This window comes from Tyto alba, unplaced genomic scaffold (genome assembly GCF_018691265.1).
Source record: "Tyto alba isolate M040663 unplaced genomic scaffold, T.alba_DEE_v4.0 Super-Scaffold_200000178, whole genome shotgun sequence".
Classification (NCBI taxonomy): Eukaryota; Metazoa; Chordata; class Aves; order Strigiformes; family Tytonidae; genus Tyto; species Tyto alba.
Genome location: NW_024881291.1, coordinates 119,138 through 146,404, shown reverse-complemented (window position 1 = coordinate 146,404; position 27,267 = coordinate 119,138). Strand labels below are relative to the sequence as shown.

The 27,267-nt window shown below is 58.5% G+C and overlaps 1 protein-coding gene across 4 annotated transcripts in view; it reads left to right on the top strand.

Moving 5' to 3' along the window:
- The first annotated feature begins 701 nt into the window (after positions 1-701).
- LOC104361615 (zinc finger protein 646) overlaps positions 702-27,267 on the top strand; it is a 64,967-nt gene continuing 38,401 nt past the window's right edge. For all 4 annotated transcript variants that reach the window (XM_042794033.1, XM_042794035.1, XM_042794034.1 and 1 more), the window contains exons 1-11: positions 702-813; positions 1,166-1,750; positions 2,426-3,022; positions 5,018-5,575; positions 8,200-8,757; positions 18,967-19,767; positions 20,650-21,042; positions 21,713-22,309; positions 23,277-23,669; positions 24,057-24,743; positions 25,707-25,792. In XM_042794033.1, coding sequence (XP_042649967.1) covers positions 711-813; positions 1,166-1,750; positions 2,426-3,022; positions 5,018-5,575; positions 8,200-8,757; positions 18,967-19,767; positions 20,650-21,042; positions 21,713-22,309; positions 23,277-23,669; positions 24,057-24,743; positions 25,707-25,792 — 5,358 coding nt within the window. In that variant the 5' untranslated portion in view covers positions 702-710. The remainder of the gene's footprint in view (positions 814-1,165; positions 1,751-2,425; positions 3,023-5,017; positions 5,576-8,199; positions 8,758-18,966; positions 19,768-20,649; positions 21,043-21,712; positions 22,310-23,276; positions 23,670-24,056; positions 24,744-25,706; positions 25,793-27,267) is intronic.

Sequence of the window (27,267 nt, the reverse complement as noted above, 5' to 3'; positions counted from 1 at the left end):
GCTTTGCAGGGGAGCCTGTTCCGGCGCACCTCCCCCGCTCCTTCCGTCCTTCCCCGCCCTTGGGGTTTGCAGGGGAGTTTCCTTCCCTGCTCCCTCCTCTTCCTCCCGGCTTCCCCTTCTGAAATCCGTTATCCCAGACTTGCACCCGCCGTCGCTCGTTGGCTCGGCCTTGCCCAGAGCCGGCTCCGGTTTGGGCCCGGGGGGCTTCGGGCAGGACCCCCCTGCCCCCCCCAACCCCGCTACCGAACCCCATCGCACCCATCCCAGCACGGCCCCTGAATCTGGCCCCCCCCGGCCCCCCCCGGGGCTGGGTGCGGTGGGACGGGGCTGAGCCGCCTTCCCCCGGCCCCCCCGCACCCTGCTGCCGCCTCGGCGGGGTGCTCAGCACCCTGGGCGCGGTGCTCAGCACCCAGCCGGCCGCACCCTGCTGGGATGGGTTGGGGCTTTGGCATGGCTCAGATCCATCTCCTTGCACACTCGTGCGGGGCAGGGTGGGTGCAGGGGGGTCCTGCCCGAAGCCCCCCGGGTCCAGGCCGAGCCAATGAGCGACGGTGGGCGCGTCCCTGGGAGAAGGAAATTGAGAAGGGGAAGCTGGGAGGAAGAGGAGGAGGAGGAGAAGGAGGAGGAGAGAAATTCCTCTGCAAACGCTGAGGGCGGGGAAGGACGGAAGGAGCGGGGGAGGTGCGCCGGAACAGGCTCCCCTGCAAAGCATGGAGGAGGCCCACGCGGGAGCAGATGCCCCCCCGCAGCCCGGGGAGGACGCCACGGGGGAGCAGGGGGCTGCGCCCCAAGCAGGCCGGGACTCTGGGAGCGGTGTGTTGCTGGGGGGCCGGCAGCCCGTGGGAGGAGGCGGTCGGAGGGGGAGTGTGTCCCGTGGGAGGGAGCCCACGCGGGAGCAGGGGAGGAGTGCGAGGAGTCCTCCCCCTGGGGAGGAAGGGGCGGCAGAGCCGAGGGGGAAGGGAGTGATCGCCCCCCCCATCCCCTGCCCCCTGCGCCGGGGGCGGGGAGGAGGGAGAGAACTGGGGAGAGGCCTTGCTGGAAGGGCTCCATCAGCTGCTCAGCACGGGGCTGGGGGGCACTGGGCTGGGCTGGAGCTGCTGGAGCAGGGGGCTGCTCTTCCTCTGCCTTCAGAGCCCCGAAATGAGCCCCTTTGGTCTCCCCACAGGTGATGGGGCAGGCAAGGAGATAAAGGAGGAGGAGGAGAGGCAGCCCATGGAGGAGCAGAGGGTGGTGCTGGAAAGAGCCGGAGAGGAGCCCCAGAGCCCCAGGGTGGAGATGGACCAGGATGTCCCACGGCAGCCAGGGGAGACACACGGTAGCCAAGAGCCAAGAAGACCCCGAAAATGCTCTTTCAAAGGGACGTATGGTGGGGGCCGTCAGGGAGACGCAACCCAACCAACGAATCAGTCCAGAGAGAAGGTGTACACGTGTCTGGACTGTGGGAAGGTCTTCAACCGCAGGAGCAGCCTGAGCCGTCACCATCAGTCCCACACGGGAGAGAAGCCCTTCAAGTGCCTGGATTGTGGGAAGAGCTTCAGGTATAGTGTGAAACTCCTGCGTCACCGGACGACACACACCAAGGAGAAGACCTTTCTCTGCACAACATGTGGAAAAGTCTTCTCCTGGCGCTCGTACCTCCTCATCCACCAGCGCATCCACACGGGACTGAGACCCTACACCTGCTCGTACTGTGGGAAGAGCTTCCAGCGGAGTTACCACCTCAGGAGCCATCAGCAAGCCCTGCACAGTGGTGAGTCCCTGGAGGTTTAAGGCCATGTCTTGTCTTACTCGGAGATAAAATGGAGAGGAGGGCATTTGAGGGCGGGCGTTGGCCAGATGTGGTTTGGGAACTGTCTGGGCATCCATCTCCCCATGGGTGGGGTTGAGTGATGGCTCCTTCCTCCCTCCTCCTGCCCCACTATTTTTACCTCCACCCATGCGTTTTCTCCCTTTTTCCCCTCTTTCCCCCTTCCCGGGTTCCCCCACGGCGGGTGGGAGCAGCCAGCAGCCCCCCACTGCCCCATCCCGCCCTGAGCCATCTCCAGCCCTGGCCCTCCCGGGGGGTGGGGGGAGTTTGGGGGGGATGGAAGTGGGGAGGGAGGGGGGAGCTGGGCCAGGGTGGAGGAGGAGGAGGGATGGAGGAGGATCAGGAGGATACACACACTCCGAGCCGTGGGCAGCCGTGCACTTGCACCCCCATCTCTTTACACACTTGTGCACCGCAGGCAGGGGCTGGCAGCTCCCACAGCTGATAAGGATGCCCGGCTGGAGCGGGGGCTGTGCGTGCGCAGGAGGTGATGAGCAGGGAAGGGGGCCAGGAGGAGGAAAGGGTGTAAAAGGGTCTGGCGGCGTAGTACAAGGGGGTGGGTCTGTGCGTCGGTCACGGCAGTTGGTCCTGTCTCGGTTATTCCATCTCTCCCTCAAGTATTTCTGTCCCCAGTGCTGGGTCCTGGGGGGACTGGGAAGGAGGAGGAGAGGCAGCCCATGGAGGAGCAGAGGGTGGTGCTGGAAGGAGCCGGAGACGAGCCCCAGAGCCCCAGGGTGGACGGGGACCAGGATGTCCCCCGGCAGCCAGGGGAGACGCAAGGTAGTCAAGAGCCAAGAGGAACCCAAAACTCTTCTTCCCACGGGATGTGTGCTGAAGACCTTCAAAAGCACGGAACCCAACCAAGCAGTATCTCCAGAGGGAAGGTCTATAAGTGTCTGGAGTGTGGGAAGGTTTTCAACTGGGGCAGCAGCCTGAGCCGTCACCGACGAATGCACAGAGGAGAGAAGCCCTATAAATGTGGGGATTGCGGGAAGGGCTTCAGGGATAGCGGGAATCTTCTGTCTCACTGGAGGACACACACCAAGGAGAAGCCCTTTCTCTGCACCACCTGTGGGAATCGCTTCTCCTGGTATTCAAACCTCATGAAACACCAACAAACCCACACGAGAGTGAGATCGTTCCCCTGCTCGCACTGCGGGAAGACCTTCCAGCGTATTTATCACCTCAGGAAGCATCAGCAAAACCGCCACAGTGGTGAGTCCTCAGGGGGCTGAACCCTGTATAACGTTGTGCTCAGCAATGCAATGACGAACAGGGGATTTTGGGGCAGCGGTTGGCCAGATTTTGATCAGGAACTGTCTGGGCATCCATCTCTGCATGGGTGGGAGTAAGTGGTGGCCTCCTCCTGCTGTCTCCTGCCCAACTCTTTTTACCTCCACCCACGGGTTTTCTCACTTTTCTTTTCCTCTTCTTTTCCCCTTCCCAGGTTCCCCCACGGTGGGTGGGAGCAGACAACAGCCCCCCACTGCCCCATCCCAACCTGAGCCATCTCCAGCCCTGGGCCTCCCAGAGGGTGGGGGGATTTTGGTGGGGATGGAATTGGAGGTGGGGGGTGTGAGTTGGACCAGTATGAATATGGAGGTGGAGTGTTGTGGTTTGAACTCAGAGAGCAACTGAGCACCACACAGCCACTCACTTCCCCCACAGCGCTCAGAAGGAGAAAATAAGTCAAGGCTTGTGATTTGGGATAAGTCAGGGAGGGATAAATCACCGGTTATTCTCAGGGTCAAAAAGCAGACTTGTTAGCGGAAGAAAAGAAGATAAGTTTATTACAGGCATTAAGAACCACAACACAACATATTGATTGGGACAGTGAGAAGCATTGCCACATCTTGAGAACACCTTCCCCCCACCCCTCCCTTCTTCCCAGGCTCAGCTCTGCTCCCGATATCTCTACCTCCTCCCCAAGGGGCGCAGGGGCAGGGAATGGGGGGTGCAGTCAGCGCTGCCGCTTCTGCCATCTTTGGGGCAGGGAAACTTCTGGAACTTCTTCCCCCTCTCACAGGAGACAGTCCTCCATGACTTTTCTCTGATGTGAGTCCCTCCCACGGGCTGCAGCGTTTCCGCAGCTGCTCCAGCCTGCGACACCCCCACATGCTGCAATCCTCCTGACACCGAACTACAACAGCGGGGGCTGCTTCTTCCCACAGGATCCTGGCTGCATTTGGGCGCAGTCACCTTAATTGGCCACGTGAAACACCTTACAGGCCATAAGTCAGTGTCTGCTCCACCGTAGCTCTCCATGGGTGGCAGGGGGGGGCCGCCCTGCCGTCTCCCCACAGGATACAGGGGGGTCTCTGCTCCGGCACACCTCCCCCCTCCTTTCTTCCTCCATTCCTCCACTGACCTTGGTGTTCACACAGCTGCCCCAACTCCTCCTCACAAGTCTAACTCCTCCCAGGTCCCTTCTTAAATGCAATATCACAGAGGCACAGCTGATTGGCCCAGTTTTGGTACACAGATGGGTCTGGTTGGGAGCTGGGGGAGCTTTGAGAAGCTTCTCCCATGAGGCCAGTGCTGTAGCCCCCTCCCCTGCTACCAGAAACCCCACCACTCACTCAAGCCCAGGGCAAGGAGTAATGCTGGAGGAGGGATGAAGAGGAAGTATGAATGATGGGGAGGGATGGAATAGTAAACCGAGTCGAAATAGGGGAAAAACAGACACCCAGATCCATGGGCACCCCTGCACTTGCACCCCAACCTCCTGACATGCTTGTGCACCGCAGGGGGGTGCGGGCAGGGCCGGGCAGGTCCCGCAGTGCCCAGGCTGCTGCAGGGCTGCTGGGGGCAGGAGGGGCTGTGATCCCAGCGCCAGCACCCTCGGTGCCCAAGTCACAGGGCGGGTGGACCCCAAATCTGGTTCCCCCCCATCCTTGTCTGGGTCCTCTGAACCTTCGATTTGATTTTCTCCTGCCCAGCCCTGAGGGGGACGGGGCGAGCGCGCGGCTGCGTGGTGCTCGGGTGCCCTCTGGGCTCAAACCACGACACAGCAGTAACAGGCAAGGCTACTGGAGCCATCTGGGATCCCAGTGCGGCTACTGGCGAGGGTGGAGGCCTTGCTGGAAGGGCTCCAGCAGCTGCTCAGCACGGGGCTGGGGGGCACTGGGCTGGGCTGGAGCTGCTGGAGCAGGGGGCTGCTCTTCCTCTGCCTTCAGAGCCCCAAAATGAGCCCCTTTGGTCTCCCCACAGGTGATGGGACAGGCAAGGAGAAGGAGGAGCAGAGGGTGGTGCCGGAAGGAGCCGGAGAGGAGCCCCAGAGCCCCAGGGTGGACGGGGACCAGGATGTCCCCCGGCAGCCAGGGGAGACGCAAGGTAGCCAAGAGCCAAGAGGACCTCGAAAACGCTCTTTCAAAGGGACGTATGCTGAAGACCTTCAAGAAGACTCAACCCAACCGAGGAGTAGCTCCACAGAGAAGGTATACAAGTGTGTGGACTGTGGGAAGGTCTTCACCTGCAGCAGCAGGCTGACCCGTCACCAACGGATGCACACAGGAGAGAAACCCTTTGAGTGTCAGGAGTGTGGGAAGAGCTTCTCGCAGAGAGGGAACCTCCTGTCTCACCAGAGGACACACACGAATGAGAAGCCCTTCATCTGCACCACGTGTGGGAAACGCTTCACGTGGTGCTCAAACCTCATCATCCACCAACGCATCCACACGGGAGAGAGACCCTACGCCTGCTCGCACTGCGGGAAGAGCTTCCGGCAGAAAGCTCAACTCAGGAAGCATCAGCAAACCCGCCACAAGGGTGAGTCCTCGGGGATTTTGTCGTTTGAGCCCAGAGGGCAACTGAGCACCGTGCAGGTGCTCGCTTCCCCATTCCCCCTCCAGTGCTGGGAAGGAGAAAGTAAGTAACGGTTTGGGAGTCGAGACAGGACAGGGAGGGATGACTCACCTGTTAAGATCTGGGCAAAAGAGAAACTCATTGGGGGAATTAGAAAAAGTACATAAATTCAATGCAGACACTGACAACAACAACACTTAACAGAGCAGGACTGTGAGAGGCATTACTACATCCTGAAAAGACTTTTCCCCTCCCCTCTCTTCTTTCCAGGTTCTGCTTTGCTCCCGCTCGATCTCTCTACCTCTTCCCCGTGGTGTCACTGGGGGCAGGGAATGGGGGGGTTCAGTCAGTGCTGCCACTTCTTCCATCTTGCTGGGGAAGGGAAAAACTTCTGGAACTTCTTTTCCCTGCTCCAGCATGGTCCCCTTCTGGGAGGAGATAATCCTCCACAAACCTTCTCTGAGATGATTCCCTCCCAGGGGCGTTTTCTGAGCTGCTTGGGCGTGGGGTGAGCCCCACGCGTGACAAACCTCCCAGCACCAAGCTGCAACAGCGGGGGCTGCTTCCTCCAAGACGCTGTCTTCCTTTGGGTGGAGTCACCTGAAAATTGGGGGTGGGGGTGGGGGTGTGGTGCCCCCCCAGATTGTATGTTGGTGTCTGCTCTACCACAGACCTCCATGGGTGGCAGGGTGTAGCCTAGCCCTCTGTTTTGCCAGTTGACGGGGTTAACACAAAGGACACAGACACCAAGCTAAAGAAATAGGCTTATTTTACTTTAGTTTAAAGCAGCAGAAAGAACAAGGGAGGTAACGCACCTAGTCATTGCTACGTAAAGCTGGCTATAGTGATTAAGAAAGATCCATCACCAATTGCCTTCCTACTTTGCCATCCCCCCGCCCCGTGCACCAGCTGGGGAGCCCCGTCCCAGCGAAGGATGCAGAGCCTTTCCCAGAAATGGGAAGTCCCACGCAGGGCGTCCGCTCGTAGGGGAGGTCTGCGTCTGTGCTGGGAGAGGGTCCAGCTTTTATACAGTTTAACAAACAAGTCTATACAAAACGCCCAGGAGATATCTGGTAGATTGATATGCCTCACTCAGGTGTGTCCGGATCTGGCCAGGATCCGGGCACGTCTGAGAAGTTTCTGTTTTTCTTTACATTTGGGATTTATAGGTTAGTCCTGTTGTTTACTTATAGTTCCCAGGGATTGTTCCCAGGGGTGCATTTCACGCTGTTAAGGTGCTGGTTGCTTCATGCTGCTGATAAGATGCTGGTTGCTGGTCGGGGAATTCCCTCAGAAGTCAACTTTGGTTTGAGGCCGACTGTTGGGGCCTTTTTTGTTTCACCCTCTCCCCAAAGGATTCAGGGGGGTCTCTGCTCTGGTGCAGCTCCTCCGCACTTTCCTCTTCCCTTCCTCCACTGAACTCGGTGTTCAGATCAAAGTCGCAACTCTTCCTCCTCACAACTCCCCACTCCTCCTCCCACATCCCCTTCTGACATCTGTTCTCGCAGGGGTGCAGCTACGTGGCTTGGCCTTGGCGCAGAGGTGGGTCTGACGTGGAGCCGAGGGAGCTGGAGAAGCTTCTGACATGAGGCCACCACTGCAGCCCCCTCCCCTGCTACCAAAAACTCCACCACTCACTCCAACCCCACTCATTAATCCTGATGTGCTGGGCAATAAAACGGGGTGGACGGGTTCATGGCCGTGATTGGGCTGATTTTGGTTGGGAACTGTCTGGGCACCATCTCCTCCTGGGCCGGGGTGAGTGATGGCCCCTTCCTCCCTCCTCCTGCCACACTGTGTTTCCCTCCACCCACAAGTTTTTTCTCCCTCTTTCTCTGCTTTCCCCCTTCCCGGGTTCCCCCACGGCGGGTGGGAGCAGCCAGCAGCCCCCCACTGCCCCATCCCGCCCTGAGCCATCTCCAGCCCTGGCCCTCCCGGGGGGTGGGGGGACTCTGGGAGGGATGGAAGTGGGGACCAAGGTTGGCCACTGATCCAAGATGAAGGACAAGGAAGAATGGAGGAGGAGGATGATGGAAGATACAGACACTCGGATCCATGGGCACCTATGCACTTGCACCCCAACATCTTTACACTCTTGTACAGCCAGGGGTGCAGGGGGGGTGCAGGGGGGGGCGGGCAGGGGCTGGCAGGTACCGCAGGGCCCAGGCTGCTGCAGGGCTGCTGGGGGCAGGAGGGGCTGTGATCCCAGCGCCAGCACCCTCGGTGCCCAAGTCACAGCGGGGGTGGACCCCAAATCTGGTCCCCCCCATCCTTGTCTGGGTCCCCTGGACCTTCGATTTGATTTTCTCCTGCCCAGCCCTGAGGGGGACGGGGCGAGCGAGCAGCTGCGTGGTGCTCGGGTGCCCTCTGGGCTCAAACCACGACACAGCAGTAACAGGCAAGGCTACTGGAGCCATCTGGGATCCCAGTGCGGCTACTGGCGAGGGTGGAGGCCTTGCTGGAAGGGCTCCAGCAGCTGCTCAGCACGGGGCTGGGGGGCACTGGGCTGGGCTGGAGCTGCTGGAGCAGGGGGCTGCTCTTCCTCTGCCTTCAGAGCCCCGAAATGAGCCCCTTTGGTCTCCCCACAGGTGATGGGACAGACAAGGAGAAGGAGGAGCAGAGGGTGGTGCTGGAAGGAGCCAGAGAGGAGCCTCAGAGCCCCAAGGTGGATGGGGACCAGGATGTCCCACGGCAGCCAGGGGAGACGCGAGGTAGCCAAGAGCCAAGAGGAACCCGAAGATGCTCTTTCCAAGGGTCGTGTGCTGAAGACCTTCAAGAGGACTCAACCCAACCGAGGAGTAGCTTGATAGAGAAGGAGCACAAGTGTCAGGAGTGTGGGAAGGTCTTCACCCGTGGGAGCAGCCTGATCCGTCACCAACGGATCCACACGGGAGAGAAGCCCTTCAAGTGCCAGGAGTGTGGGAAGAGCTTCAGGGAGAGTGCAACCCTCCTGTGTCACTGGAGGACGCACACCAAGGAGAAGCCCTTTCTCTGCACCACGTGTGGGAAACGCTTCTCCTCAAGGACAGAGATCGTCAAACACCAACGCATCCACACGGGAGAGATCCCGTACGTCTGCTCACACTGCGGGAAGAAGTTCTGGAAGAAGTGTGACCTCAGGAGGCATCAGCAGGGCCTCCACAATGGTGAGTCCTCGGGGGTGGCTGAACCCTGTGTCAGTGCTCAGCAAAAAAATGGAGAGATGGGGATTTGGGGGTATGGGTTGGCCACCTTTGGTTTGGGAACTGTCTGGGCGTCCAAATCCCTATGGGCAGGGCTGAGTGATGGCCCTGTCCGGCCTCCTCCTGCGCAATTTATTTTACCACAGCTCTTGGGTTTCCTCACTTTTTCTCTTCTTTCCCCCTTCCCGGGTTCCCCCACGGCGGGTGGGAGCAGCCAACAGCCCCCCACTGCCCCATCCCGCCCTGAGCCATCTCCAGCCCTGGCCCTCCTGGGGGGTGGGGGGAGTTTGGGGGGGATGGAAGTGGGGAGGGAGGGGGGAGCTGGGCCAGGGTGGAGGAGGAGGAGGGATGGAGGAGGATCAGGAGGATACACACACTCCGAGCCGTGGGCAGCCGTGCACTTGCACCCCCATCTCTTTACACACTTGTGCACCGCAGGCAGGGCTGGCAGCTCCCACAGCTGATAAGGATGCCCGGCTGGAGCGGGGGCTGTGCGTGCGCAGGAGGTAATGAGCAGGGAAGGGGGCCAGGAGGAGGAAAGGGTGTAAAAGGGTCTGGCGGCGTAGTACAAGGGGGTGGGTCTGTGCGTCGGTCACGGCAGTTGGTCCTGTCTCGGTTATTCCATCTCTCCCTCAAGTATTTCTGTCCCCAGTGCCTGGTTCTGGGGGGACTGGTGTGAGCGGGTTTGGGGTCATGTGCAGGAGTCAGCCTGGGGGTGGCGGCACCCCTGCTCTGTGGTGTCAGGTGCTGGAGCCATCTGGGATCCCAGTGCGGCCACTGGTGAGGGTGGAGGCCTTGCTGGAAGGGCTCCAGCAGCTGCTCAGCACGGGGCTGGGGGGCACTGGGCTGGGCTGGAGCTGCTGGAGCAGGGGGCTGCTCTTCCTCTGCCTTCAGAGCCCCGAAATGAGCCCCTTTGGTCTCCCCACAGGTGATGGGACAGGCAAGGAGAAGGAGGAGCAGAGGGTGGTGCTGGAAGGAGCCGGAGAGGAGCCCCAGAGCCCCAAGGTGGACGGGGACCAGGATGTCCCCCGGCAGCCAGGGGAGATGCATGGTAGCCAAGAGCCAAGAGGAACCCAAAGATGCTCTTTGGAAGGGACGGGCGCTGAAGCCCATCAGGAAGAGTCAACAGAACCAAGTCGTAGCTCCAGAGGGAAGGAGCACAAGTGTGAGAAGTGTGGGAAGGGCTTTGCCTCTTCGAGCAACCTGACGCGTCACAGATGGACCCACACGGGGGAGAAGCTCTTCAAGTGCCCAGATTGTAGGAAAACCTTCAGGGAGAAAGGGAAATTCCTGCATCATCGGCAGACACACTCTGAGGAGAAGCGCTTTCTCTGCATCACCTGTGGGAAACGGTTCTCCTGGCACTCGAACCTCCTCATCCACCAGCGCATCCACACGGGAGAGAGGCCCTACCCCTGCTCGCGCTGCGGGAAGAGCTTCCGGCAGACTTACCACCTTAGCAGGCATCAGGAAGCCATCCACAGTGGTGAGTCCTTGGTGGGCTTTAACAGATCTTCACGTTATGAACAGCAATAACATGGAGACGAGGTGGTTGGGGGTGGGGGTTGGCCAGATTTCAGTCAGGAAGTGTTTGGGCATCCACCTCCCCTTGGTCGGGGGTGAGTGATGGCCTCCTCCTGCCCCTCTATTTTTTCCTCCGTTTACGGGTTTTCTCCCTTTTTCCCCTCTTTCCCCCTTCCCGGGTTCCCCCACGGCGGGTGGGAGCAGCCAGCAGCCCCCCACTGCCTCATCCCGCCCTGAGCCATCTCCAGCCCTGGCCCTCCTGGGGGGTGGGGGGAGTTTGGGGGGGATGGAAGTGGGGAGGGAGGGGGGAGCTGGGCCAGGGTGGAGGAGGAGGAGGAGGGATGGAGGAGGAGGATTGGTAGGGATGGAGGGGGAGTGGGAGGGCAGGAGGAGGTGGGGAGCAGGAAGAGGGACACAGACACACACACCCCCACCCCTCCCCGACCTTCGGGCACCCCTGCACTTGCACCCCCCCCCACGCCGCTCGTGCACACCCACACTGATCCCCCCACAGCCCCAACCCCCCGGCCGTTCTGCCCCCCAGTATCAGCATCTGGGGGGGCGAGGGCTCAGCTGCAGGGACCCTCCTGGGGGGTCGGGGCGCGGCCCCCCCCTCCTCCGGAGCAGCACTAATCCCGGGGCTGTTGTGTAGCTCAGAGCCCTGGTGCGGAGGCTGCAGGGCTTGCTCAGGGCTGTGCCCTCGGGGAGCAGCCCAAAGGCTGAGAAGAGGGAGCACCCGGCCCCAGAAGGCGCCGAAGGCCGGGCGATCCTCAGAGCCTGAGCAAAAACCGGCGTCAGTGGGCGGGAGAGACCCCACCGGCCGAGTCGAGTGAGGAGCAGGAGGACGGGCCCCCCCTCGCCCTTCGTGCTGGCGCAGGAGAACTAAAAGCCGCTGGGACTTTCCATCGAGACGAGGCCCGTTGGTACCCGGAGAGGGACAGAGCGACCAGAACGTGGCCCTGCTCACTCCAGCACCGGTGTGTTCGGGTGGGCCGAGGGGTAGAAATACACTGAAGTGCTTTGGTGCGGGGTGGAGCGGGGTGGAAACGCCCCCGGCACCCCTCGCTGCGCATTTAGGGAATAAAAGAAGTACCTCAACCCTTTGTGTGTTGGCTTGAGCACCGGGTGGAAGAACCCTCCCGTTGGGATGAGATTTGGGCCTCCCCGATGGGATGGCCACACCTTGCCCGGGTTGTCTGGTCAGTCCCGGCTCCAGGACGGGCGGACCGGTGACTCAAAGGTGCAAGGCCTAGCAGCGGTGTCCCAGGGCAAACAGGCAGAGAATTTGGGATTTTCAGCGAAGTAAAAATTATTATCAGCCAGGTGGGTTGGAGTGGCGTGCAGTGGTAGACTGTTCAAAGGTCTACAGCAATAAGGGCAAGGGAATTGGGTAATATCATTTGGTAAGCAAAGATGGGTGCAGCCTCCTCTACCACAACTTCTCCTTGCACCCTCTTGGGGTATATTTTGAAAAGCTGGAAAAAGTTTGGAGATCCTCTAATTTAAATTAAGAATGAAACTATACTGGAATCAGTGGTAGCCACTATATTTGTTGGAGCATGGGGAAAGTGGCCTGAAGGGGACTCTTTAAACATATAACACTGTATTACAGCTAATGTTGTTTTTTAAACTTGTGGGAAAATGGGATGAAGTACCACATGTGGATGGGTTTATGACTTTAAGGACTGATTACGGTACTAGAAGGAAATGCAAGTTGCTAAATATGTATGACAGGGGGAACGGGAGATATATATATATAAAAACATATATATATATATAGTTGCATATATTGGATAGTGAAAATGATGAGGAGGGTTGTTGCATGGGCTGTGGGGCTGGGAAGAAGGGACCAGAGCCTCCTTCAGAGAATACGTCCCTATTTCCCCTCTCCAAATGGAGAAGAGCCGGCCGGGAGCTGCTCCTACTAACTCTGGGAGAAGGAGTGAAACTTTTAGCCCCGTTGCTAGCCGAACAAGAGGTCAAGGTCCTGTTCTCCGGGTCCCGTCAGGCTGGGGGGATGGACGGCCCGTTGTTTGTACAGGTCTCACTGCTGCAGATTTGTTAAACTGGCAGCGTTAGATTCATATCGAGAAAAGGTGGAGAAAGCTCATCCGTTGAGGAAGACAGTAATTCCAACTTGTAACCCAAACTCTGAAGATACGCAGGTGCTTTTTGATGCTTTGTTCACAGCTGAGGGCAAACGAAAGGTGTCGGAAGGGGCTGGAAAGGAGAAAGAAAGGAGAGAGATCCCTGGGAAGAATGAGCTTAGTGTTCCTACTGATCAGGAACCAGACTTGACCCAAACACAGCGGAGGGAATGATGGTTATCCAAAGGCACAGGGACTTGACATTCCATGGCATAAAAAAAATGTGGTGCTGAAACAAAAGAATCTATTGAAGGCATATGAAATTAGACAAGGACCAGATGAAACCCCGCCTGCCTTCTATGAGCAGATATGAGAATCAGCGTATAAATGGACAGAATTTGAACCAGGTGAGGAGAATAATAGGGAAATGTTTAATGGCTGATTTATGGCGCAATCAGCACCAGATATAAAAAAGAAAGTGATTAAGACTGAAGGGGCAGAAGGGAAACCCACTGCGGAATTAACAGAAAGAGCTTACAAAGTCTGTAATAATAGGGAGGATAGGGAAAAGGAAGATAGGGTCAGGCAAAGGCCCAGACATCCATGTCAGCAATGGCTCTCGCTGGGGTTCTAGCAAACAATGGCCTAAGTACTGGGAACAGAGGTACAGGGGGAGGAAGGAGAATGGGACAAGGAGGTAGACAAGGAACAGTCTCTGGAAAACAGATTCTGAGACCACCCGTGGGACCTAATCAGTGTGCCACTTGTAAGCAAGGAGGACATTGGAAAAATAAATGTCCTACTGTGAAGGGGAACTCAAATCCAATGGGAGACATTAATGTTACGATGTTGGAAGAGGATCTAGAATGAGGGGAACTGGCAGACATCTTCAGAAATTCCCCAGCTGATCCCCTGGTTCCAGTCAAGCCGGGGGGTTAAATGCTTGACTTCTTAATTGATGGTGGAACAACTCATTCTGTCCTGCCTAGCTGTAAGGGACCTCCAAGCAAATCATCAATTCCGGCTGTTGATGATCAGTCAGGCCTTTTTTTAAAAGCAGTGGAACATGTGAGCGGTGGTACCAAATGAACCCATGAGTTTCTTTCTTTGCCGGAGCGCCCATTGCCACTACGAGGACAGGACTCGCTTTGTAAACTTTGTGAAAGTTCAGTTAAAATGCACATTCCCCCAGAAACGGCATGGAAAGCACCGACACGCCTGCTGGCAGACTTACAGGATCAGAATAAGCAAGAGGATAATGACAGTTACTCAGTGGAGTTGCAGATGCAGCAATCCCTCTGGTTTGGGCTACAGAGAAACCAGGAAGATCAAAAAAAGGTAAGTCCCATAAATATAGAACTAAAGTCTGGGACCTGGCTGGTAAAAAAGAAACAATATCCAATAAAGAGGGAGGCTAGAAAGCAGTTGGAACCTTTAATTGCAACTTTCTTCAAATTCAGATTTTTGCAAGAATGCCAATCTGAATATAATACCCCAACCTTGCAAGTGAAATAGCCTAAATCCCAAGAAATCATAGATGTAGCCTGAGCTTTGGAGCTTTCTCAGGGAAAAAGGGTAAACATCTTCTAGACTCCCAAGCATGCACTTGGAGTGGTCCACACGCATGCAGCTGTCTGGAAGGAGAACGGACTATTGTCTTCCAAGGAGCTCACAGTAAATACGGAGCAGAGATTCTAAAGCAGCTACAAGCTGTTCTAGAGCCAAGAGAAGCTGCAGCCGTGCATCGCAAAGCCCACCAGAAAGGATAACCAGAAGTGGTGAGAGGAAATCAGAAGGCTGGTGGAACAACTACAAGTTGTAGAAACAGGACAATTGAGCAGAGCATTGATTCCTTTGGGAAAAGTTCAGTGGGAACCTCTAAAATACTCTGAAGAAGAGGATCGGTTTGCCAAACATTTCAAATGTAATCATGTATGAATCAGAAGGAGGGTGGCAGGGAACAAAAGGCGGACAATTATTGATCACTACCCCAATGGTAAGAAAAATATTAAAGAAAGAAACCCAGACCCACAGGGAATCTCATATGGGAGCAGAAGCTCTGGTTGCAATTGTTAAAAGATACCCTATATGACAAAAATGCAAAAATTAGCTGATATAATTGTACAGGTGTCAGCTGTGTTAAAAGAACAATCTGAAAATTCAAAGAAACAGCATTTCGGAGAAGTGAGAGCCCCCGGGGAATACTGGCAAATAGATTTTTTGGAATTACCAAAATGTAACAATTTTAAGTATCTTTCTGTCTTGGTAGACACTTTTTCTGGGTGGTCTGAAGCTTTCCCATGCTGCACCAACAAATCTAAAGTAGTTAAACTCATACTCACAGAAGTAATTCTGAGGTTTGAGAGCCCAGAAGACATGTACTTGGACAATGGGCCTTTTACAGCTGAAGTACTTCAAGGGATTGCTAAGTATCTACAGATGAAATGGGGTCGACATACAACTTGAAGACCCCGATGATCAAGTGAGGAAGTAGAAAGGATGAATCAAACCTCAGAGAGGCAAATCTCAAAACTGTCAGGAAACACAAATGGAATGAGTAGATGTCCTACCCTTGCAATCGTGAGAAGTCAGCTCCTTATATTCTGCTTTAATATTTGTTTTTATACCTTTGCTGGCATATTTGTTTAAGCATATGGATTCCTTCAGAATAAGAATGACAAAAATAAGGGGAGTGATACACTGGGCATTTATGGGTCCTCCACTTTTATTTGGACTCCAGCTTGCTCGTGGCTTCATGGTTGTTCTTCACAGGAGCCCCTTTGCCCCGTCAGTGTCGGCTCTTCCTTCCTCCCCAACTTCTCCTCCAGCACCCGGGGTGGTTGTCCTGGCTCCACGTGGGTGCTCAGCGCCTGCTCGAGAAAGACAAAGCCATTGCACCAGCAGGACCTCCAAAGCCAAGGAGGGAGGGGAAACCCAAGTATCTGCTGGGGTTATTCAAGGTGGGAAGGCCCAGGAGGGGATTTGCAGTGCTGGAGGAGGGGTGCACAGAGGCCTCCGTGTCCTCGAACGGCCCTGGAAAATGTGCTTGGAGACCATTTGCTATCCCCAAGTCTGACTCGTGAACCCCCCTGCATCGAGGAGTTTCCTCCAGTACAGCTCCAGTCCCTGGAGGTCTCCAGTCCAACCTCCTGCTCAGAGCAGGACTATCCCCACCGACAGTTCAACCCAACCCAGGGACAGAGCAAACCCATCCCCAGGGACATCTCCCACCCCATCGCTGCTGCCAGGCTGGGAGCAGGAGTCCCAGCACAGCCCCACCATGTGCTTCGCCAGCCCATCCCAGCCCACAGCCCCAGAAGGGACTGGAGACATCCCACACTAAGCTCCTCCTGAGGACTCACCACTGTGGAGGGTTTCCTGATGCCTCCTGAGGTGGTAAGTCTGCCGGAAGGTCTTCCCGCAGTGCGAGCAGGGGTAGGGCCTCTGTCCCGTGTGGATGCGCTGGTGGGGGATGATGTCTGACCTTGAGCAGGAGCGTTTCCCACACGTGGTGCAGAGAAAGGGCTTGTCCGTGGCGTCTCTGGCAGTGAGACCTGAGGTTCCCGCTCTGTGTGAAGCTCTTCCCGCAATCGCAGCGCTCGAAGGGCTTGTTGTGGTTTGGGCCTGGTTGGCAGCCAACCACAAGGCAGCAGCTCTCTCTCCCTTCCCCTCCGGCAATGAGAAGGGACAGAGAGCCAGGCTTGGGGTCCGAGATAGGACTGGGATGGGGAAAAATCCCCCTTTTATGATCATGAGCAAAAGGCAGACTCGTTAGGGGAAGAAAAAAAGAACATACATTTATTACAGACACTAACAACACTTAACAGAGTAGGACAGTGAGAAGCATTGCCACATCTTGAGAACACCTTCCCCCCACCCCTCCCTTCTTCCTGGGCTCAGCTCTGCTCCCGATATCTCTACCTCCTCCCCCAGTGGCGCAGGGGCAGGGAATGGGGGGTGCAGTCAGTGCTGCCACTTCCTTCATCTTCGGTGAGGGGAGTGTCCGGAACTTGTTCCTCCTGCTCCATCGTGGTCCCCCTCTCACAGCAGACAGTCCTCCACAAACTTTCTCTGACATGAGTCCCTCCCACGGGCCGCAGCGTTCCCCACACTGCTCCGTCATGGGTCACTAACTTCCTCCGACTGGATTCCCTCCCACGGCTGCAGCCCTTTCCGAGCTGCTCCGGTGTGGGACTCCCCCGCATGCTGCAATCCTCCCAGCACTGAATTACAGCAGTGGGACTGCCCTTTCCCACAAGACCCCGGCCTTCTTCGGGCACAGCACCTTGATCAGGCAAGCAGGAGCCACAGGCCATAAATCAGTGTCTGCTCCACCGTAGCTCTCCATGGGTGGCAGGGGGGGGCCGCCCTGCTGTCTCCCCACAGGATACAGGGGGGTCTCTGCTCCAGCACACCTCCCCCCTCCTTTCTTCCTCTGTTCCTCCACTGACCTTGGTGTTCATGCAGCTGCCCCAACTGCTCCTCACAAGTCCGACTGCCAGTCACCACGTCCCTTCTTAAATACGTTATCGCAGAGGCACAGCCGATTGGCTCAATTTCCCAAACAGAAGTGGAGCTGACGTGGAGCTGGGGGAGCTTCGAGGAGCTTCTCCCAGGGGGCCACCCCGATAGCCCCCTCCCCTGCCACCAAAAAACTCCACCACTCACTCAACCCAGGACAGGCTCCTCTCCCGTGGGGACCTGTCAATGACAGCTCACGCCGCTCCACGTGGCAAAGCCCTTCCCACGTTCCACACGCTTAGAGACCTTCTCACTGGAGCTGCTCTGTGGTTGTCTTGCAACTTCTTGAAGCTCTGCAGCAAGTGTCCCTTTGAAAGAGCATTTTTGGGGTCCTCTTGTCACTTGGCTACCTTCCATACCATCGGCCTGCCCGGCTCCCTCCCTTGCCTTCTCCTCCTCCTCACGCTCCCCATGGCCTTGCCCCTTAGCGCCACGTCCTGGTTTGAGCCCCGAGGGCACCCGAGCACCACGCAGCCGCTCGCTCGCCCCGTCCCCCTCAGGGCTGGGCAGGAGAAAATCAAATCGAAGGTCAGGGGACCCAGACAAGGATGGGGGGGACCAGATTTGGGGTCCACCCCCCCTGTGACTTGGGCACCGAGGGTGCTGGCGCTGGGATCACAGCCCCTCCTGCCCCCAGCAGCCCTGCAGCAGCCTGGGCACTGCGGGACCTGCCAGACCCTGCGCACACCCCCCCGTAGTGCACACGTGTGCAAGGGGACGGGGTGCAAGTTCACCGGTGACCATGGCTCTGAGCGTGTCTTTGTCCCCTCTTTCACCTTGTCCTACTCTTCCATCTCTCCAATTCCTTCATCCTTCCTCTTCCTCACTCCTCCATCATTACTCCTCCTCCTTCACCCTGTTCCAGCTCCCATCCTTAGTCCCCACTTTTACTCCACCCCCAAACTCCCCCCACCCCCCGGGAGGGCCAGGGCTGGAGATGGCTCAGGGCGGGATGGGGCAGTGGGGGGCTGCTGGCTGCTCCCACCCGCCGTGGGGGAACCCGGGAAGGGGGAAAGAGGAGGAAAGGCAAGAAAACCCGTGGATGGATGTTGACAAGAGTTTAACAGGACGAGACAGGAGGAGGAGCAGTGATGCGAAGGCCACCAGCAACTGAAATGTGCCTGACCCCCCCCCGCCAGGCACCCTCCTCTCTACACAGCCCGGGTGCGGCCGGCTGGGTGCTGAGCACCGCGCCCAGGGTGCTGAGCACCCCGCCGAGGCGGCAGCAGGGTGCGGGGGGGCCGGGGGAAGGCGGCTCAGCCCCGTCCCACCGCACCCAGCCCCGGGGGGGGCCGGGGGGGGCCAGATTCAGGGGCCGTGCTGGGATGGGTGCGATGGGGTTCGGTAGCGGGGTTGGGGGGGGCAGGGGGGTCCTGCCCGAAGCCCCCCGGGCCCAAACCGGAGCCGGCTCTGGGCAAGGCCGAGCCAACGAGCGACGGCGGGTGCAAGTCTGGGATAACGGATTTCAGAAGGGGAAGCCGGGAGGAAGAGGAGGGAGCAGGGAAGGAAACTCCCCTGCAAACCCCAAGGGCGGGGAAGGACGGAAGGAGCGGGGGAGGTGCGCCGGAACAGGCTCCCCTGCAAAGCATGGAGGAGGCCCACGCGGGAGCAGATGCCCCCCCGCAGCCCGGGGAGGACGCCACGGGGGAGCAGGGGGCTGCGCCCCAAGCAGGCCGGGACTCGGGGAGCGGTGTGTTGCTGGGGGGCCGGCAGCCCGTGGGAGGAGGCGGTCGGAGGGGGAGTGTGTCCCGTGGGAGGGAGCCCACGCGGGAGCAGGGGAGGAGTGCGAGGAGTCCTCCCCCTGGGGAGGAAGGGGCGGCAGAGCCGAGGGGGGAGGGAGTGAGCGCCCCCCCATCCCCTGCCCCCTGCGCCGGGGGCGGGGAGGAGGGAGAGAACTGGGGAGAGGCCTTGCTGGAAGGGCTCCAGCAGCTGCTCAGCACGGGGCTGGGGGGCACTGGGCTGGGCTGGAGCTGCTGGAGCAGGGGGCTGCTCTTCCTCTGCCTTCAGAGCCCCGAAATGAGCCCCTTTGGTCTCCCCACAGGTGATGGGGCAGGCAAGGAGATAAAGGAGGAGGAGGAGAGGCAGCCCATGGAGGAGCAGAGGGTGGTGCTGGAAGGAGTCAAAGAGGAGCCCCAGAGCCCCAGGGTGGACGGGGACCAGGATGTCCCACAGCTGCCAGGGGAGACACACGGTAGCCAAGAGCCAAGAGGAACCCAAAGATTCTCTTTCAAAGAAGAACCCCAGAGCCCCAAGGTGGAGATGGACCAGGATGTCCCCCGGCTGCCAGGGGAGACACACAGTAGCCAAGAGCCAAGAGGAACCCAAAGATGCTCTTTCAAAGAGGAGCCCCAGAGCCCCAAGGTGGAGATGGACCAGGATGTCCCACGGCAGCCAGGGCAGACGCAAGGTAGCCAAGAGCCAAGAGGACCCCGAAAATGCTCTTTCAAAGGGACGTATGCTGAGGACCTTCAAGAAGACTCATCTGAAGGAGGCAGTAGCTCCAGAGGGAAGGTCTACAAGTGTCTTCTATGTGGGAAGGTCTTCAGCTGGGCAAGTAGCCTGAGCCGTCACCGCCGGTTCCACACCGGAGAGAAGCCCTACAAGTGCCAGCATTGCGGGAAGAGCTTCAGGGAGAGTGGGGATCTTCTGTCCCACTGGAGGACGCACACCAAGGAGAAGGCCTTTTTCTGCACCACATGTGGGAAACACTTCTCCTGGTACTCAAGCCTCTTAAAACACAAGCGCACCCACACAGCGGTGAGATCGTACAGCTGCTCGCACTGTGGGAGGACCTTCCAGCGGAATTATCACCTCAGGAAGCATCAGCAAATAGTCCACAGTGGTGAGTCCTTGGTTCCTAAACCCCGTATCACATAGTGATGACTAAAAAAATATAGAGGAGGTGGTTCGATGCTGAGTGTTGTCCAGATTTCAGTCAGGAGCTGTCTGGGTGTACATCTCTGCATGGACAGAGGTGAGTGATGGCCCCCTGCTCTCTCGTACTGCCCAACGATTTTCACCTCCACCCACGGGTTTTCTTGCCTTTCCTCTTCTTTCCCCCTTCCCAGGTTCCCCCACAGCGGGTGGGAGCAGCCAGCAGCCCCCCACTGCCCCATCCCGCCCTGAGCCATCTCCAGCCCTGGCCCTCCCGGGGGGTGGGGGGAGTCTGGGGGGGATGGAAGTGGGGACCAAGGTTGGCCACTGATCCAAGATGAAGGACAAGGAAGAATGGAGGAGGAGGATGATGGAAGATACAGACACTCGGATCCATGGGCACCTGTGCACTTGCACCCCAACATCTTTACACTCTTGTACAGCCAGGGGTGCAGGGGGGGTGCACGGGGGTGCGGGCAGGGGCTGGCAGGTCCCGCAGTGCCCAGGCTGCTGCAGGGCTGCTGGGGGCAGGAGGGGCTGTGATCCCAGCGCCAGCACCCTCGGTGCCCAAGTCACAGGGGGGGTGGACCCCAAATCTGGTCCCCCCCATCCTTGTCTGGGTCCCCTGACCTTCGATTTGATTTTCTCCTGCCCAGCCCTGAGGGGGACGGGGCGAGCGAGCGGCTGCGTGGTGCTCGGGTGCCCTCGGGGCTCAAACCAGGACGTGGCGCTAAGGGGCAAGGCCATGGGGAGCGTGAGGAGGAGGAGAAGGCAAGGGGGGGAGCCGGGCAGGCCGATGGTATGGAAGGTAGCCAAGTGACAAGAGGACCCCAAAAATGCTCTTTCAAAGGGACATATGTTGCAAAAGTTCGAAAAGTTGCAAGACAACCACGGCGTAGCTCCAGAGAGGAGATGCACACGTGTGTGGACTGTGGGAAGGTCTTCACCTCCGTGCGAAACCTGAGGCAACACCAGTGGATCCACACGGGAGAGAAGCCCTATAAGTGCCTGGATTGTGGGAAGACCTTTAGGGATAGTGGGAAACTCCTGCGTCACCGGATAACCCACACCAAGGAGAAGCCGTTTGTCTGCACCACGTGTGGGAAACGGTTCTCCTGGAGCTCAAACCTCACCATCCACCAGCGCATCCACACGGGAGAGAGACCCTACACCTGCTCGTACTGCGGGAAGAGCTTCCAGCGTCGTTATTACCTCAGGGATCATCAGCAAGCCCTCCATGGAGGTGAGTCCTTGGGAGGGATCTAAACCCCATATCAGGATGTGCTCAGCAATAAATTGGAGAGGAGGGGTTTTGAGGGGCAGCGGTTGGACAGATTTCAGTCTGGAATTGTCTAGGGATCCATGTCCACATGGGTGGAGGTCAGTGATGGTCCCTTCCTGCCCCACTATTTTTACCTCCAAGCATGAGTTTTCCTGCTTTCTCTCCTCTTTCCCCCTTCCCGGGTTCCCCCACGGCGGGTGGGAGCAGCCAGCAGCCCCCCACTGCCCCATCCCGCCCTGAGCCATCTCCAGCCCTGGCCCTCCCGGGGGGTGGGGGGAGTTTGGGGGGGATGGAAGTGGGGAGGGAGGGGGGAGCTGGGCCAGGGTGGAGGAGGAGGAGGGATGGAGGAGGATCAGGAGGATACACACACTCCGAGCCGTGGGCAGCCGTGCACTTGCACCCCCATCTCTTTACACACTTGTGCACCGCAGGCAGGGGCTGGCAGCTCCCACAGCTGATAAGGATGCCCGGCTGGAGCGGGGGCTGTGCGTGCGCAGGAGGTGATGAGCAGGGAAGGGGGGCAGGAGGAGGAAAGGGTGTAAAAGGGTCTGGCGGCGTAGTACAAGGGGGTGGGTCTGTGCGTCGGTCACGACAGTTGGTCCTGTCTCGGTTATTCCATCTCTCCCTCAAGTATTTCTGTCCCCAGTGCTGGGTCCTGGGGGGACTGGGAAGGAGGAGGAGAGGCAGCCCATGGAGGAGCAGAGGGTGGTGCTGGAAGGAGCCGGAGAGGAGCCCCAGAGCCCCAGGGTGGACGGGGACCAGGATGTCCCACGGCAGCCAGGGGAGACGCAAGGTAGCCAAGAGCCAAGAGGAACCCAAAACTCTTCTTCCCACGGGACGTGTGCTGAAGACCTTCAAAAGCACGGAACCCAACCAAGTAGTATCTCCAGAGGGAAGGTCTATAAGTGTCTGGAGTGTGGGAAGGTTTTCATCTGGGAGAGCAGCCTGAGGCGACACCGACGGTTCCACAGGGGAGAGAAGCCCTACAAGTGCCAGGATTGCGGGAAGGGCTTCAGGGATAGAGGGAATCTTCGGTCTCACCAGAGGACACACACCAAGGAGAAGCCCTTTGTCTGCACCACCTGTGGGAAACGCTACTCCTCGTACTCAGGCTTCATAAAACACCAACGGTCCCACACAGAAGTGAGGTCGTTCCCCTGCTCGCACTGCGGGAGGATCTTCCGGCAGAATTATCACTTCAGGAAACATCAGCAAAAAGTCCACGGTGGTGAGTCCTTGGGGCTTAAACTCGGTATCACATTGTGATGACCAATAAAATAGAGAGGAGGTAGTTTGGAGGTGGGTGTTGTCCAGATTTCAGTCAGGAGCTCTCTGGGTGTACATCCCAGTATCTCATCAGGTTCAGTAATAAAATTGAGAGAAGGTGCTTTTGCATCGTGGGTTGAACAGTTTTGGCCAGAAACTGTCTGGGCATCCATCTCTTTATTGGCCAGGGTGAGTGATGGCCCCTTCCTCCCTCCTCCTGCCCCACTATTTTTACCTCCACCCACGGGTTTTCTCCCTTTTTCCCCTCTTTCCCCCTTCCCGGGTTCCCCCACGGCGGGTGGGAGCAGCCAGCAGCCCCCCACTGCCCCATCCCACCCTGAGCCATCTCCAGCCCTGGCCCTCCCGGGGGGTGGGGGGAGTTTGGGGGGGATGGAAGTGGGGAGGGAGGGGGGAGCTGGGCCAGGGTGGAGGAGGAGGAGGGATGGAGGAGGATCAGGAGGATACACACACTCCGAGCCGTGGGCAGCCGTGCACTTGCACCCCCATCTCTTTACACACTTGTGCACCGCAGGCAGGGGCTGGCAGCTCCCACAGCTGATAAGGATGCCCGGCTGGAGCGGGGGCTGTGCGTGCACAGGAGGTGATGAGCAGGGAAGGGGGCCAGGAGGAGGAAAGGGTGTAAAAGGGTCTGGCGGCGTAGTACAAGGGGGTGGGTCTGTGCATCGGTCACGGCAGTTGGTCCTGTCTCGGTTATTCCATCTCTCCCTCAAGTATTTCTGTCCCCAGTGCTGGGTCCTGGGGGGACTGGGAAGGAGGAGGAGAGGCAGCCCATGGAGGAGCAGAGGGTGGTGCTGGAAGGAGCCGGAGAGGAGCCCCAGAGCCCCAGGGTGGACGGGGACCAGGATGTCCCACGGCAGCCAGGGGAGACACAAGGTAGCCAAGAGGAACCCAAATCTCTTCTTTCCAAGGGACGTGTGCTGAAGACCTTCAGGTTGCTTCGAGACAACCAAAGAGTAGCTCCAGAGAGAAGCTGCACAAGTGTCTGGAGTGCGGGAAGGCCTTTGTCTGTAGGAGCAAACTCATCCGTCACCAACGGGTCCACACGGTAGAGAAAACCTTGAAGTGCCAGGAATGCGGGGAGAGCTTCACACAGAAACGTCAATTCCTGCGTCACCAGCGGACACACACCGATGAGAAGCCATTTCTCTGCACCACGTGTGGGAAACGCTTCAACTTGAAATCAAACCTCACCATCCACCAGCGCATCCACACGGGAGAGAAACCCTACACCTGCTCACACTGCGGGAAAACCTTCCGGCAGAGCTCTCAAGTCAGGAGGCATCAGGAAGCCCTCCACAGTGGTGAGTCCTCAGGAGGGTTGCTGTGTTTTGAGCCCAGAGGGTGACTGAGCACCATGCAGGTGCTCACTTCCCCATTCCCCCTCCAGTGCTGGGAAGGAGAAAATAAGGAAATGCTTCGGTCTTGAGATAGGACAGGGAGGGGTGATGCAACCATTATTGTCTGGAGCAAAAGACAGAAGGACTCATTAGGGGAAGAAAAAAAGAACATAAATTTAATACAAACACTAACAATAACAACACATATGAGACAGAATAAGACAGATCAAAGTATCCAGGTCACCACACCAGGTTCCAGCATACTAGGTGGTACTGATGTGGTCTGGAGCTGCTGGAGGCGGTGGCTGCTCTTCCTCTGCCCCGAAATGAGCCCCTTTGGTCTCCCCACAGGTGATGGGACAGACAAGGAGAAGGAGGAGGAGAGGCAGCCCATGGAGGAGCAGAGGGTGGTGCTGGAAGGAGCCGAAGAGGAGCCCCAGAGCCCCAAGGTGGAGATGGACCAGGATGTCACACAGGAGCCAGGGGAGACGAAAGGTAGCCAAGAGCCAAGAGGAACCCAAAGATTCTCTTTCAAAGAGGAACCCCAGAGCCCCAAGGTGGAGATGGACCAGGATGTCCCACGGCAGCCAGGGGAGATGCAAGGTAGCCAAGAGCTAAGAGGAACCCCAAAATTGCCCTTGAATGGGACGTGTGCTGAAGAACTTTGGGAAGATGCAACTCAACCAGGGAGTAGCTCCAGAGAGAAGGAGCACAAGTGCCTGGAGTGCGGGAAGGGCTTTGCCTCTATGAGCAACCTGAGCCGTCACCGATGGATCCACGCAGCAGAGAATCCCTTCAAGTGCCGGGACTGTGGAAAAACCTTCATGGAGGGCTGGAACCTCTTGTGTCACCAGCAGACACACACCAAGGAGAAGCGCTTTGTCTGCACCACGTGTGGGAGACGCTTCACGTGTCAGTCGAACCTCACCACACACCAGTACGTCCACACAGCAGAGAGACCGCATGCCTGCTCACACTGCGGGAAGAGCTTTTGGAAGAGGTGTGACCTCAGGAGGCACGAGGAGGTCATCCATAATGGTGAGTCCTTGGGGATGGCTGAACACCATATCACATTGTGCTGTGCAAAAAAAGGGAGAGTAGAATGTTTGGGGGTGGGGGTTGGCCAGATTCGGTTTGGGAACTGTGTGTACATCCATGTCCCCATGGCCGGTCATGAGTGATGGGCCCTTCTGCCCGGTCCTGCCCAAGTATTTCTACCTCCATGCACAAGTTTTCTCGCTTTTCCTCCTCTCTCCCCTTCCCGGGTTCCCCCACGGCGGGTGGGAGCAGCCAGCAGCCCCCCACTGCCCCATCCCGCCCTGAGCCATCTCCAGCCCTGGCCCTCCCGGGGGGTGGGGGGAGTTTGGGGGGGATGGAAGTGGGGACGGAGAGTAGGAACTGGTCCTGGATGATGCAGCAGGAGAAAGGCAGTAGGAGGGGGAGAGATGTGGAAGGAACAGGAGCTGGAAGAGGGGACACAAATACAGACACCAAGTCATAGAGATCCATTGACTTGCACCATCATCTCCTTGCACATGTGTGTGGTGCGGGCAGGGGCGGGCAGGTCCCGCAGGGCCCAGGCTGCTGCAGGGCTGCTGGGGGCAGGAGGGGCTGTGATCCCAGCGCCAGCACCCTCGGTGCCCAAGTCACAGGGGGGTGGACCCCAAATCTGGTCCCCCCCATCCTTGTCTGGGTCCCCTGGACCTTCGATTTGATTTTCTCCTGCCCAGCCCTGAGGGGGACGGGGCGAGCGAGCGGCTGCGTGGTGCTCAGGTGCCCTCTGGGCTCAAACCACGACACAGCAGTAACAGGCAAGGCTACTGGAGCCATCTGGGATCCCAGTGCGGCTACTGGCGAGGGTGGAGGCCTTGCTGGAAGGGCTCCAGCAGCTGCTCAGCACGGGGCTGGGGGGCACTGGGCTGGGCTGGAGCTGCTGGAGCAGGGGGCTGCTCTTCCTCTGCCTTCAGAGCCCCGAAATGAGCCCCTTTGGTCTCCCCACAGGTGATGGGACAGGCAAGGAGATAAAGGAGGAGGAGGAGAGGCAGCCCATGGAGGAGCAGAGGGTGGTGCTGGAAGGAGTCAAAGAGGAGCCCCAGAGCCCCAAGGTAGAGATGGACCAGGATGTCCCACGGCAGCCAGGGGAGACGCAAGGTAGCCAAGAGCCAAGACGACCCCGAAAATGCTCTTTCAAAGGGACGTATGCTGAAGAACTTCAAGAAGATGCAACTCAACCAGTGAGTAGCTCCAGAGAGAAGGTGCACACGTGTCTGGAGTGCGGGAAGGGCTTTGCCTCTATGAGCAACCTGAGCCGTCACCGACGGATCCACACGGGAGAGAATCCCTTCAAGTGCCGGGACTGCGGCAAAACCTTCGTGGAGAGACGGAACCTCTTGTGTCACCAGCAGACACACAGCAAGGAGAAGCCCTTTGTCTGCACCACGTGTGGAAAAAGCTTCTCCTGGATCTCGAACCTCACCATCCACCAGCGCATCCACACGGGAGAGAGGCCCTACCCCTGCCCGCGCTGCGGGAAGACCTTCCGGCAGACTTACCACCTTAGCAGGCATCAGGAAAGAGTCCACAACGGTGAGTACTTGGTGGGTTTAACAGGTGTCATGTCAGGGACAGCAATCAAATGGAGTGGAGTGGGTTGGGGGTGGGGGTTGGCCAGATTTCAGTCAGGAACTGTCTGGGCATCCACCTCCCCATGGGCAGGGGTGAGTGATGGCCTCTTGTCGCCCAACGCTTTTTACCTTCACCAACAGGTTTTCTCCCTTTTTCCCTTCTTTCCCCCTTCCCGGGTTCCCCCACGGTGGGTGGGAGCAGCCAGCAGCCCCCCACTGCCCCATCCCGCCCTGAGCCATCTCCAGCCCTGGCCGTCCCAGGGGGTGGGGGGAGTCTGGGGGGGATGGAAGTGGGGAGGGAGGGGGGAGCTGGGCCAGGGTGGAGGAGGAGGAGGAGGGATGGAGGAGGAGGATTGGTAGGGATGGAGGGGGAGTGGGAGGGCAGGAGGAGGTGGGGAGCAGGAAGAGGGACACAGACACACACACCCCCCCCACCCCCCCGACCTTCGGGCACCCCTGCACTTGCACCCCCCCCCACGCCGCTCGTGCACACCCACACTGATCCCCCCACAGCCCCAACCCCCCGGCCGTTCTGCCCCCCAGTATCAGCGTCTGGGGGGGCGAGGGCTCAGCTGCAGGGACCCTCCTGGGGGGTTGGGGCGCGGTCCCCCCCTCCTCCGGAGCAGCACTAATCCCGGGGCTGTTGTGTAGCTCTGAGCCCTGGTGCGGAGGCTGCAGGGCTTGCTCAGGGCTGTGCCCTCGGGGAGCAGCCCAAAGGCTGAGAAGAGGGAGCACCCGGCCCCAGAAGGCGCCGAAGGCCGGGCGATCCTCAGAGCCTGAGCAAAAACCGGCGTCAGTGGGCGGGAGAGACCCCACCGGCCGAGTCGAGTGAGGAGCAGGAGGACGGGCCCCCCCTCGCCCTTCGTGCTGGCGCAGGAGAACTAAAAGCCGCTGGGACTTTCCATCGAGACGAGGCCCGTTGGTACCCGGAGAGGGAC